The sequence below is a fragment of the Corvus cornix genome, chromosome Z (assembly GCF_000738735.6).
Source record: "Corvus cornix cornix isolate S_Up_H32 chromosome Z, ASM73873v5, whole genome shotgun sequence".
In the NCBI taxonomy this organism is placed as follows: domain Eukaryota; kingdom Metazoa; phylum Chordata; class Aves; order Passeriformes; family Corvidae; genus Corvus; species Corvus cornix.
This window is the reverse complement of record NC_046357.1, coordinates 2755415-2768394: the sequence shown is the minus strand read 5'-3', so window position 1 is coordinate 2768394 and position 12980 is coordinate 2755415. Positions and strand designations below refer to the sequence as shown.

Genomic DNA, 12980 nt, shown 5'->3' with positions numbered 1-12980 from the left:
AAGATGAGAAAATACACTTTCTATTATGGATTTACAATTTTTTTTCAGATATAACATTATCCTTAGAACATCAATGCAGAGGCCAATACTGGCGAATGTTATCAAGATCACATAAGGGCTTAGATAGTGGGACAGAGGGCATCCTTGGCAGCTTTGCAAACAGTAGAGAGTGGGGAGGGGCTGGTTCATCATTCAGAGAAACTTTAGCAGGTGGGAGAAATGGACTGGTAGTTATGGAATTGAACAAAGAGAAAGGAAAAGTCCTACACATGTGCGGGAATAATGCCATTGCACCAGTATAGCAGGGGGACTGACTCGCTGGAAGGCTGGCTGGCAGGTCCTTGCAGCTAAGGAGGCCAGCAATGTTGTGAGTAGGTCAGAAAAGGTAATTCTTACCCTCTTCTGGTGAGAACACATTTAGAATCTTGTTCTGGGCTTCCCATTACAAGAGACATGCAAATATACTGGCGTGAGTCTGGTGAAGGGCCATGAAGCTTATAAAGTTAATGTAGATGTTGGTTGGAGCTTGGAGCTTCTGTCATACAAGGGGTTACTGAGGAATCTGGGACTCTTCAGCCTGGAAAAGAGAAAGAAAGCTAAGGAGCGTCTTAAAATATGTATTAATATCTAATAAGAGCATGAAGAAGACAGAGCCAGCAGAGGCCTGTGACAATTAAGAGGTGACAGGCACATATTGACATATGGGAAATAAAGGCTTTTTTTTCCTAATGTTGACTTTGTGGTTTTTTTGGGCAGACTGGAACTAGTTACCCCAAGGGATTGTCTCCTTTCTCCATGGAGATAATAAAATCTGACTGGATATGGCCCTGAATAACCTACTCTGGTTTGACCCTCTTGTAAGGCGGGGAAGGGATAGGTAATTTCAACCTCAGTAATGTCATGGTTTTGGTTCTCTGAAAAGTAATTCTGGATGGGTTGGGTTACAGTCACAGCTTGCTTTTAGCGGTCTCTCTTTGGTGGTTGACATTGCATAGTTTAAATGGTTGCAGGCCTTTCCAGTGAAGATAATTCAACCATGAGGCATTTCAATTGCCTGAACGTACAGTACAGCAGTTCATTCTGATTATTTGCCTGATAAATGTAAAATACGGGGCAAACAGTCTTCTTTTTGGAGAAGAGGTGAAGGTGGAGTAGGACATACAGGACCTTCTAAGAACTAGATGGCAACTGACCTTGCTTTGCTGACATACAGCATGCAGGTACTGGAAATAAGATGGTTATTCGTGATTCCTAGCTGTAGGAAGAGACAGACCGGGGGGAAGAGAAATCAGGGAAAGGAGCTATCTTACAGGCTAGCAGAACCAGTAGCACCAGATGAGGTGCATAATGTTATTTCTGTGTATGATTAAGAGACATGGAATCACTATCAAAGTATTCAGAACTTGTTTTTCTTAAATTCTGCTGTATTAGTATTGTGCAAGAGAGTTAATGAAATGGGTGCACAAAAATCTTTGTATGGACAAATGCAGTGAGATACAGTTCTTCAACTTGAAATAAGAGCAGAAACTGAAAATGAGGTTTCATGAATAAGCAGTTTCTAGTTTGAACACAATTGCTAAAGCACTTGGTTTGCAGGTATGTATGCTGGAAAGCAGAATAAAGTGGGAATGTACTCAGTGTAGCCGAAGTGACAGCACTAAGAGAGAATAATCAATTTCCAGTATCGTCATTTAAATAATGGTGATGATAAATGTGGAGATGTTCAAAACAAAATGCATGTTAACTAGTGAACAACTGATGTAGTTACTGTGTTATTTAGTCCACGATTTTGAGGCCATTTTATATTTTTGTTTATCAATCACACTTAAAAGCTTGCTGAACAAAATACCTAAGAAATCTTGTCCTCTGCAGCTTCAGGAGGTCACTGTCTTGGTTTTGACTGAAAGAAAGTTAAATTTCTTATTATCAGCTGGTACAGTGCTGGAGTTTTCTTACTGATTATTCTCCTCCCCAGTGGCATGGGGGTATGGAGGTTGAGGGGCAGTGGGGGGCAAAAGAAGGCACAGAATGAGCAAATGCCACTCTGGATTTAGTTGCCATCTGGAGTTAAACCATGACAGTTCATTTTTGACTTCTTTTGTTTCCTCACCAATCCCTTCTTTGTTCAACCTTGTCATGCTCTGCCAGGCTCTGTGTTTTGAGAGTTGAGGAAAGAACACATTAGTAATTTAAACAAAATAAAATAATTACCGTAACAGTAATAATTGTAATGGAAAGTACAGAGAGAAATAAAGCCCAAGAGAAACAAGTCATGTACTACACAATTGCTCACCCCTCATAGACCAATGCCTAGCCCATCTTCCAGGGCAGTCTGCAGCTCCCAGCCAGCTCCCTGCCTATGGTATGGAATATACTTTTGACCAGTTGGGTCAGCTCTCCTTGCCATGCTCCCTTCCAGTGTCTTGGGCACCTGCTTGCTGGCAGAGCATGGGAAACAAAAGTCTTTGATTTAGTGTGACAACTAAAACATCACTGTATTATCAACAACATTGTCATACTGAATCCAAAACACAGCACCGTACTGGTTACTAGAAAGAAAATTATCCTGGCCAAAACCAGGACAGTCACAGTAGATTATATTGTCAGAGTATCAATCCATGTAGTGATACTGGCCATAATTTAATGTTTCCATTTGTTATTTATCTAATAAGTTTTGTTTTCTTGGCTTTTCTAAATATTGAAGATTTAAATATACACAAATTGCAAAAGGTGTTACCCATAAAGGTAGCTTTTGTGCTATATCTAGAAGTAAGTTTTAAATTTCCCTATTTTTCTTCAGTGTTCTTCCAGTCTGCTTTTCCTGCTGTACAAAGAGTTGATAGGAAAAAAATTGTCTTATTTTGACAAATGGGTTCTGCATTTATGTTGAATGAAGTTGTACTGGCTCAATTTTTGCTTTAACTTAATGTGTGCCTCAGTATAAATGACCAGTTATTTCATGTTTTTGTTCTATTCAAGATCAGTATCCATAATGGCAACTTCAGGAAACTCCATATAGCTATGTAAAACAGCTGCTTTGTAAAACACTTCAGGCTTTTCCATGTGTTACGGAATGATGACATTGAGTTTGCTAAGCAAGGACCACAAGACAAACAACAGAATTTATTTATCCTGATTTTGACAAGAGCTTGGGCTTCATTTTGCAATATTTTCTTCTAAACCAGCTAATTCTAACTCATATATTTAGGAATTAAATTTCAGTCAGGTTAAACTGAAGTTGCAGTGATCTGCAGATTGTAATGTTACATTTTGAAATTCATACTGTTCAAGTTACACCATTTGTCTTAATATGGCACTTCATTCAATTGAATTATTTTCCTGACTGAAGAAACTTAACTGGATTACTGAATTCAGTGTGTTTCCATTGTTATCAAGTGTATAAGGATTTTAAAAAAAGAAAATTTTGAAAGGACACAACTTCTTTTTTTCCTACTTGCAGCCTTGCCTTTCCCACTAAACTCAAGCGTACAATTTTTTTTTAGGTGGTACAGTTCATATTCTGTTGGTAATATAGACTGTTAAATTCAGTGGATGTGTTAGGTCATTGTAAGAGCTTTCTCTTTTTATCTCCTTTGAGTTTATTATTTTTGGGTTTTGATGATCTTGAATTTCTTGGTCCTGTAGAGAAAGGCGTAAAAGGAAGAGTAGAAGTCCCTCCAAGTCTCCTAAAACATCAAAAACAGCAAAAAGGAAGTCTTCACGAACTCCTTCTCCAAGAAGGTTGGTTTGATGTAAACATAGAAGTTAATGATGAGTAAAGAAGGAAGGATTTACAGTATTTTCATGGTTCTACTGCCTTTGCATTAAGGATTTCAGATTATTTCAGTTGGTCAGTATGATTCAGTTTTAATTTAAAACTAACTCAAAACTTTAACCAATTTGAGCTCTGGTATTCTTTCAATGACAGAGTTTCAAATCAATCAGCATTGCAAATTGCTTCAAGTCAATAAAATCCCTTCATCTGATACAGATTCATTCGCTTTTTTCTTTGCAAATACAGTGTGTACTGGGCATGCAGTGTTTAGCTCTCTTCAGCCAAAAAAATCCCATTGTCTTCGTGAAGGGCTTTTTTGTTAAATTTTGGGAGGTTTTTTGAACATCCACACTGGGAGTTTAGTTTGCTGTCAAGTGGTTTGAAGTTTGTTGTAGTTGGATCAAATCCTAATTTGAATAAAAAATTTCTGAAACAGAAACAAGAAAGAAAAGAAAAGAGAAAGGGATACAAATAATGAAAGAAGAGAAAGAGAACGGTCCACTTCCAAGAAAAAAAGTAGTAAAGAAAAAGAGGGAAAGGAGAAATCTGACAAAAGCACCACTACTTTGAAGGTAAGTTTGTGTGACCACGTGATCAGCAGAGTGAAGTGGTAATGAAGCCATTATTGAAATTCTCTCTTTACTTTTTCTTTCTTCTACTCCTCCCTTCTTTTTCTCCTGTTCCTTACCAAATCAGTTTGGGTTTAGTATTTGCTAGTTGGGGTTAGTAGTCCAGTTTAAGTCTACATGTTTGGACTTCAGTTGACCTGTAGGAGTTTGTGTGCTTAGGTTACAGAAACACCTTGTTTCCTATTGTGTGCCCTATGTTAGGACATGCCTGGTTCCCTACTCTTAGGAGCAGGCAGAGCATTAACTAATAAGCAGTATTCAGGGGTGGCTTGACTGTCATATTGAAAAGATTACTTTTTGAATAAACTCTCACTGCAGCTCAAGCTCTCCCTCACTGATTTGGTCCTGGTCTGTATATTGGATTCTATAGGAGTGAAGTTGAAGAGTTGTGAAAGAGTGGTATAGGATTTTCCCCTGCAAAATAGAAGGTACTAGAATTAAGAAAAGAAACGTCTTCAAATTGTTTAATCTTAGAATTTGAATAGCAGCACACCTTTAAAGAGTAGTTTGTTGTGCTCGGAGAATTACTCAGCTGTTAAAAAACAGCTTGTTTAGGTGACTGCTGAAATGCTTAAGTATCTTACCCAAGAACTCCCTTAAAATGCATCAGATACCTGACAAAAAAAAGAAAAAAAAATTTCTGTTTAAAAAGTTCTATTTAAAAAATGTTGGTGAAATCTTAATTTCTGGAGCTATTTCTCATACATTCCGTGGTGCTGCTTGTTCTGTTTTGTCTGACTATAGTTAATAAAGACAGATCACTTTATGGCATAATTTTTTGGGTGATGGGTTGTTACAAGTGCCTAACTTCAGCCAACTGAAAAGAAAGCTAATTTTAAAAAAAGAGGGGGGAGGGGGCAAAGAAGCTCACACCTCTATTCTAAAATTTGCAGAGACAAGATAGATATGTAAAAATTGAAAGAAAAAAATTACCAAGAGTTGGTTGGAAGTCATAGCCTATAATGCTACAAATACTATTTTGTTGTCAAATAATTTTATCTTTGGTAGGACAAAGATAACAATAAAGAAGATCAGAATTCAGAGACTGACAAGGAAGTAGACAATAGAGATACGCAAAGGACAGATGAAGTCAAGCTACAACAGAACGGGAACTGTCAACCAAATGAAGAAAACCTCTCCATTAAAATGGAAGAGGTTTAAAGCAAAGAATGGACTTAAAATTCAACTAAGGAATGAAACCCAAAGCATTTTATTTCCCAGAATGAGGAAGAAAATGTCAAAGCAATCAACCTGAACCTGTTGATAGTACTAGTAGCTCCTCCAATTCTTGTGATAGCTTTGTTGTCTTCTTGCTGTAAAGCAAGATAGCACGGACCAGTAGTTATACCATGAAAAGGCAGATGCCATCAGAACTATTCATCTCTTGAAAATCCATGCTTTTCCATGATGGCTGTACTTGTAAAATGATTTATGTTAAGTTTTGCTATAAGCTGTTACAAATAACTAGAAACTGAAAGATGTAAACCTGTACTTCCCAAAAAAAGCTGAAGATATGCATTGAAGGTTGTTTAAAATACTGCTTGTTGATGGCGTTTGTATTGTTTTGCCCTGTAGGTTAAAAAATCCACAAAAATTTCAATGTGTGCTGTTTGATGTGCTTGAAAATGGTGCATAAATATACACACTTTCTTTCCTAGTAAATGACAACTGTAGGGAAAGGGGGTTTAAGCATAAACACGGTTTTACTGTTCTTATGTTAAATACTCACAGATTAGTATGTTTTTCATTTGCTCACTGCTTGAGATTCTTAGGGTTTATTATTTAAAATAATTTCTTACTAATATCCCTGAAATTAATATTTCTTTTAAAGTGTTTGAACAATGCATGCGCTTTTTCTGTTCCTAAAAGGAACATTGCCATGTTATAGGTATTAGGTTAGCTTACAGGGTTGTTTTGGAGTTGTTTGTTTTGTTGTTTTCTTTGTCCTTAGAGAAGTGAGCACATCTATATGATGATACCAGAACTTACAGCTTTGTTTTGAAATGTACTGCAGTGTGTCTGTTCAGCTGAAAATAGTACAGGTGCCATTAAGAAAATAAATTTTTCTTTTTCGTTAAAAAAATATGGGAGCACAAGCAGAAGCTTTAGTGCCTTCTTAAAATGTGGTATTTTCTAGAAATGTATATGTGCTGTTACACATTTTCAGCTAAATCTTATTTGATCTCTCTTGCTACTTTGCCACCACCATGCTGTAGACAAGAATGCAAGTGACTTGCCAGAACGATTGTTTGATTCACTTGTTAAAATACTGAAGCTCCATCTTACTTTTTTTTTTTCCTTAGATTTATAAATAAGAGGAAAGATGTCATTTGGGGACCACCACTGTACAAAAGTAGTAGCTGAATACAAAATGTGCTCTGATCACCTGCATCAAAGAAAGCCCTCAAGACATTTAATATACAGTTGGATGGCCTTAATTGTTACCTCTCTGTTATTTTCTCTGATACCTGTTGGGCTATATAAAAGGAATGGCATGCAAAGAAACAGGGGATAAATAATATGAGGAAGAAAGTTCTAATTTACATAGGGCTTACACAGTAGAGATTCTTTTTTCATTTTTTGTGGAGAAAGCATGTAAGAAGAGAAGGACAAAAGAACTATTTTTGTCAAGGCAAAACGTGGCTGTGTTCTCTGAACTAGTTTAATTGGTTACATGAGATTTCTGATAAGTTATACTTTTAAGACATTATCATATCTAAAATCACGTAGATTATTTTTAGTACAACTTAATGCAATCAAATTACTTAATTGCCTTACCTCATGGGACGTGTTAATTCTTTCAGTTAAAATAAAAAATTGAGTGTATTGGCTATTTGCTTTCTACTTGTTTTACTTTTCCTCTGCATAGTTAAATTTTTTCAGTGGAAGGGAAGCATATTACAGGGAATGAAAAAACTTTGCCCAGCTCCTAAGGTAATGAAATCCAATTTGATTGTGAAGCAAAGCTGCTTAATCACTCCGCATTTTCGATAACATTTAATGTTCTTGCCACTGTGTACATTTAAGACAACAGAAAATGCTTTACCATGTAAAGTATAGAACAGCCATTTTTGTGATTTTAAGCCACATGCTGTTGGCTGGTAAACAGCTAATTCTAATAAAAGAATAAAAAATCTGTATGCTTACAGGAAGACTGTGAAAGATTGTGTCTTGCAACAACAGCTGTCTTATTTATGATGTGTAAGTAGCATAGAGCAAAGAGATTGTTTGTATACTTGTTATCTTTGGTACCATTTCACTAATAAAATAAGTATTTTAGAGGGAAGTTTCTGCTGGTACATACTTTTTAAAGGAGTATTTTTAGACCATCTAGTCTTATTCATAGAGCTTTTTTCATCTGAAATGGGGATACTAGTGAAAATATATATGTATTATTTATGGTGTCTTTGAAAAGCTAAGTTTCTCCTTTGGGAAGAGCTAGAATTCTTTCCATGTATTATGTTTTAGCTGGTATTAGTTTGATTTCTTGAGTTTTGTTAGCCTGAAATAGCATATCTCTGTGATGTATCAGTTATAAAATATGTAAATGATTGTGTACCCTTAGCTGAGAAACATGCCTTTGGAAGTTAATAGTTATGAATGGCAGCCTTAACTTACTCCTAGCTACTTTATCCCATGTCTGAGGTTATATGCAGCACATTGTTACATTGTATGTTCATTATGATTCCCTTACAAGAAGTGTCCTGGGGTTTTTAGGGTTTTTGGTTGGTTGGTTTTGTTGGTTGTTTTTTTGTTAAGGAAAAAAACCAACCAAAACAACCAGCCACCAAATATACACATTTTCTCCCCTCCTCAGGTCATGTTTTCTTGCAAACACTGTGTTTTCTGGTTTTGCTTTGTAAATACTGTGCAGATCTGTGAGGTAGTTATTATCTGTCCCTTCTTATCAGGTGTTGCTAAAAAGCCACTCCTGGAGAACTGTTACTCTGTAAAATGCTTATCTCTGCAGAGGGTAGCTCACTTATAAACTGATAGCATAGCACAGTAATAAAGTTCCATCCTGCTCCTACAGGATTGAGTGCATCATCCACTTCCATAGGAAGTCCATTGCCTTCATCATTAACAAGCTTGTGTGCTGAGCTGCTGTGTCAGATCATTTGGTTTTGCACTTTATAAATAGGTTTAACTTGGGTGGAAGTTTTGAGAACAGCATAGTTCATGACAGCTGTATTGTTTTACACATAGTTTCATCTGAATCAGCCCTTACTTGAAAATGTAATTGCTCAGAAGAGTGATGATCTGGTGCCATTTTGCTAAGATCACATAAAGCACATAAGCTGCCATTACTACCCATAGCTATTTCCCAACAGGATTCTGGGTAGCAGACAGGATTTTTCTTTACGTTCTGAAAGAAGAAGGTAGTAGAAGAGAACTTCTTGGTGGATGAAACAGGATGTTAAAACTCAAGACAGAGGTGGCTGTGGCTCAGATGATTTAATCAAAGTCAATGGATTTACAAAGGTGTGAGGCATGGAATTTTATTTGCAGACACCAATAGTAGTATGGTATGTAAAGAATTCTTAGTTTTCATATGTCGGAATTGGAATTGGGGATAATAAAAGCACTTGGTTAGAAACTAGAAATATCTGAAGAATACTTGGGAAATTGGTGAGATGTGGGTTTTGCCTATTCATTAATCACCTCCTAATTTTTTTGATGGGAGTTTCAGATAGATAAATGTGTCTGAACAAGGTTTATATTAGCTGGCTGACAGCAACCTATGCACAGCTTTGATTCTGAAATGAGTTGTGGACACTTCCGTGTATTTACTCTGCTGCAACGAAGTTAAATTCGGTAGTCTGTAGCATGCTTTGCATTGCTTGCTACTGTTCTCTTAGTTACATCTAAGGCAGTACCTGAATTACTTTGAAACTCTTCAGATCTGTTACATAGTAGCTTCTTTCAAGCCTTTAGCTTGTACTGGTATTTTGTAATAGTTACTAGATTAGGAATTACGGGATTTTCTTTTGGTCTAAGAAAGAGCTAGTTAAGTAAAGCCTGCTTTGTATGTTATAAATTACTGTATACGTATTGCCAGTCCTTATTTAGTTATTTTTCATTCATGTGTGTGACCATTGCAAACAGTAATGCCATAGTGGTGTGTGTATTGTCTACTTTTAGGTCTGAAGCATCTCTGCATCACTTCTATAATGAAACAAGATCAGAGCTCATGTGGTGTTAGAGGGAAAAAAAAATCCAAAATAATCTTGAACTTTTAAAGTGTTAGTGTGATAATAGCATTGTAGTGGTGAAACAATCTTTTAAGATGTGAATTGTGAATCATTATCTGGGTCATATGCCACTTGGTGGTAGTTTTCCATTTTATAGCAATCAAATACTGCCTTTGGTGTTATCATTATTTTTAAAGTGAAAATTTTACTTAGTGGCATAAATGCTGAAATATGTGGGTATCTAAAATCCTGTCAATCACTGGACATTTAGTTCAGAGAGATGTAGTTTTCCCACCAGAGACTGGAATGTGGAGAGTATATGTAGACATCATTAAGTGTTAGTGCCTAAAGAGAATCTAAAATTTAATTTTGTTTGCTAATACATAAACAGAACAGAAAATTTCAGCTTGTACTTTAGCTTTATTTTTATATGTTGAAAAGTATAATTAAAAGTATATTGAAACTAAAAGCACTGTACAAAAGGATTTTTTTTTTTTAATGTAAGAGAACCCCACTTTCCTCTGTTTAATTTTAGACTTCTAAAAAATGTCATGGCATGCAGTGTTTATTTCTAATTCAAGACTGCCTCATTTGTAGGTATGTCCTATTGCAGAATGTGAACACATTTAGCACAAGGGTTTCTTTTGTATTCTCTTCAATGTAATACAGTTTAATAAACGTCCCAATATGTGGAGGCAGCAACTTTCCCTCTAGTTTGAGGAGATGAAGCTGTTAACACTTCACTTCTGTATTGTTTGAGTAAATAGTACAGTTGAGAAGCTATCTACCAACTTCAGCTTTCAGTGTGTTCTGAACATGTGAACTGTTACTATCTAAGAGGGCAATTCTTTTTTTTTATTGTCATGACAGTTTTAAGATAGTTGAGCTTAATACAGGAGAACACGGACAGCAAAAAACAGGGGTTTAGCTCTTTATACTATTCTGGAAAGTTTCAGCTTACACTTTAAAAAAAAAAATTGCTACATTTTTTATGTTCAGCTATTGCCAAATTTGATGTGAGATCAGAGATTTTTGGTGTACAAAGTGTATTCTCTACTAATTGTTAATGAAATTATTCTTTTTCCATTGAAAAGGCTGTATGTGTCTTTTTTGACCTGAAAAACTTATCTGCAATAGTAAAAGAATAATTTCATCTCTCTTTCATGCAGTTCTTGATATCCTTAATGAGACTGCCAGTTAACTGGCTTTCTTAGAAGATGTTGCTCTATTTTTTCCCTAGTGCAAAGATTTGGAACTGCTAGTGCACTGATGAGTAAATCATGGGGCACTTAGAAATTGCTACTTTGAAAAGCCATCGTTTACATAACAATCAAAGGAATGACTGATTTGGCCCAGAAAGATCAAGAGAGTAATTTAACTTTCACAGATTATGTAGCCTATCAGCAGGTCCTTTCTGCTATTTTCCCCGCTGATACGGGAGCTGTGTCTAATTTGTTACTCACAAATCGCACCTATCACAGTCTGGGTTCACATATACCTGAGGAACCTAAGCACCACAGCAGCAAAAATACTATTTTCCTTCTCTTAAGTTTGATATTTCTGTTAATAATGTAGGTATTCAAAGTTTAATTACCAGGTAACCACACTTGTGCTATGTTGGTAGAGTATATTTTTGCATTAATGAAGCAACTATGAAAATGGTACGTGTAAAGAAATGTTAAATGCTATTACGTTGTTGTTATTTTCATAAATAAACCATGTCCCAAAGTTCTAATGGTGTCATAAACTCACTTCCACTAAATTTAGATGAGGTACAACAAATGACTGTACAATTCTCTCTCTTCTCTGTTTTATTTTCTTTTTTTTGTAGGCTTTATCTGCCCCAGAGTCAAGTGCTTTGAAACTAAGTCTGTTTTACTGATACTGACAAGAGTGTTAAAGGAAAAGTGATAAGGGGTTAAGTAATTGAATATATCATCACTGTTCAGTTACAGAGGAGCCTTCTGAATTCCCTCTCTGGGCAGGGGATTTTCTTCTGCAGAGGAAACTACTATAGTTTCACCAGAGAGAGAGTCTCACTTTCAAATGGTAAATTAGTAAATGTGACTGTATAGAAGACTATTGCAAAGTAGGAATCAGGAGTTCAAGCAGAGCTTCTGACATTAATAGTACCTATCAGTTTATTGCCATGGATGTTTTCATACCAAAATTTACTTCTCCATGCAAAAGCTTCTCAATTGCTTTATATAATTTGTAAGAGTCTAAATAGCACTGATTAAGGAGCAATAGTTTGAGATGTGCTTCTCAACAGACTTAACTTGCTCACTAGTGATCTGCTCTGATGATTTTTGAGGTTGGTTTAGCTGGCTGGCTGGCTCATGGCTGGCTTAGCTCCCACTGATTTAGTCACCATAGGTGATTTAGTCACCATGCCTGTGGTCTGGTGAAGTGCATTTCACCATGCTGTTCCTCTGTGAAAGCAGGGAAAAACAGATCTTAGAAACACATTGAGATAAGTTTCACTGGTTCAAAATCATATAGAGGAGAGGGGCCAGCCTCTGTGTAAGATGGCAGTGGGTACTCATGGTAAATGTAAATGTGTTAATTGGTCTATCCAAATTTCATTTGTATCAGTAAGGAGATCATTTGACTCACTATGATCTTTAGAATTGTGATATGTTTTGTTATATTTGATTTCAAAGAGAGTGGATAGATGACAGCTGTGTGTTATGGTATGAGCTGGGGGAGCTGGCTGCTGCTTTATTGGGCCACTTCTCAGATAATGTGGGGGACACAGTAAGTCACTGTAATACTCTGTTCTTCACTCTTCTAATTTTGTATCAGAACTTAGAGTACTCTACTCTGTTCAGCCAAAGTGTGTCAATGCTGAATTAATTAACTTGAAGTATACTTCAGAATCTTCTGATGGAAGAAAGTGTTAGACCTGGGTCATTGCATTGCACTGAATGCGTTAGAAATTGGCATTTACGGTGCTTTTATGGCTAGGTGAAAGATAGTAGCCAAGTATTGCATAAATTAATTCATTCTAGTAAATCAGATTTCTTTTGATCATTTTTACCTAGGGAAGTTTATAGATGTATGAACTGTAGTAATTCAGTAGGTGATAATAAAACATATAAATCCTACTACTTTTTAAAATAACTTTATTTTCTTCTGTCAGATCTGTAACTACTCCTACAGCAGCTTATAACTGCAAATGGAGAGAGTAGTGTATCCCTTTTGAAGTGATCATATTTCATGGTTTCTGACATCTCTGCCTGTAAGATTAGCAGGTTTTGCCTTTATCTTTGCTCTTTATGAAGACAGACTAATAGAGATCTATAAAGACCATAAAGGCAAGAATTATTATTTTAGAAGTTGTGTCAGCCTTCCAGATCATAGTTTTCAAGAGCTACATAAAAG

The 12980-nt window shown here is 36.1% G+C and overlaps 1 protein-coding gene across 3 annotated transcripts in view; it reads left to right on the top strand.

Annotated features, from left to right (window-relative positions):
* The window catches only part of SREK1 (splicing regulatory glutamic acid and lysine rich protein 1), a 36568-nt gene extending 25237 nt beyond the window's left edge, over positions 1 to 11331 (top strand). For all 3 annotated transcript variants that reach the window (XM_039567822.1, XM_039567823.1, XM_039567824.1), the window contains 3 exons: positions 3646 to 3741; positions 4212 to 4347; positions 5413 to 11331. In XM_039567822.1, coding sequence (XP_039423756.1) covers positions 3646 to 3741; positions 4212 to 4347; positions 5413 to 5565 — 385 coding nt within the window. In that variant the 3' untranslated portion in view covers positions 5566 to 11331. The remainder of the gene's footprint in view (positions 1 to 3645; positions 3742 to 4211; positions 4348 to 5412) is intronic.
* The last annotated feature ends 1649 nt before the right edge of the window (positions 11332 to 12980 follow it).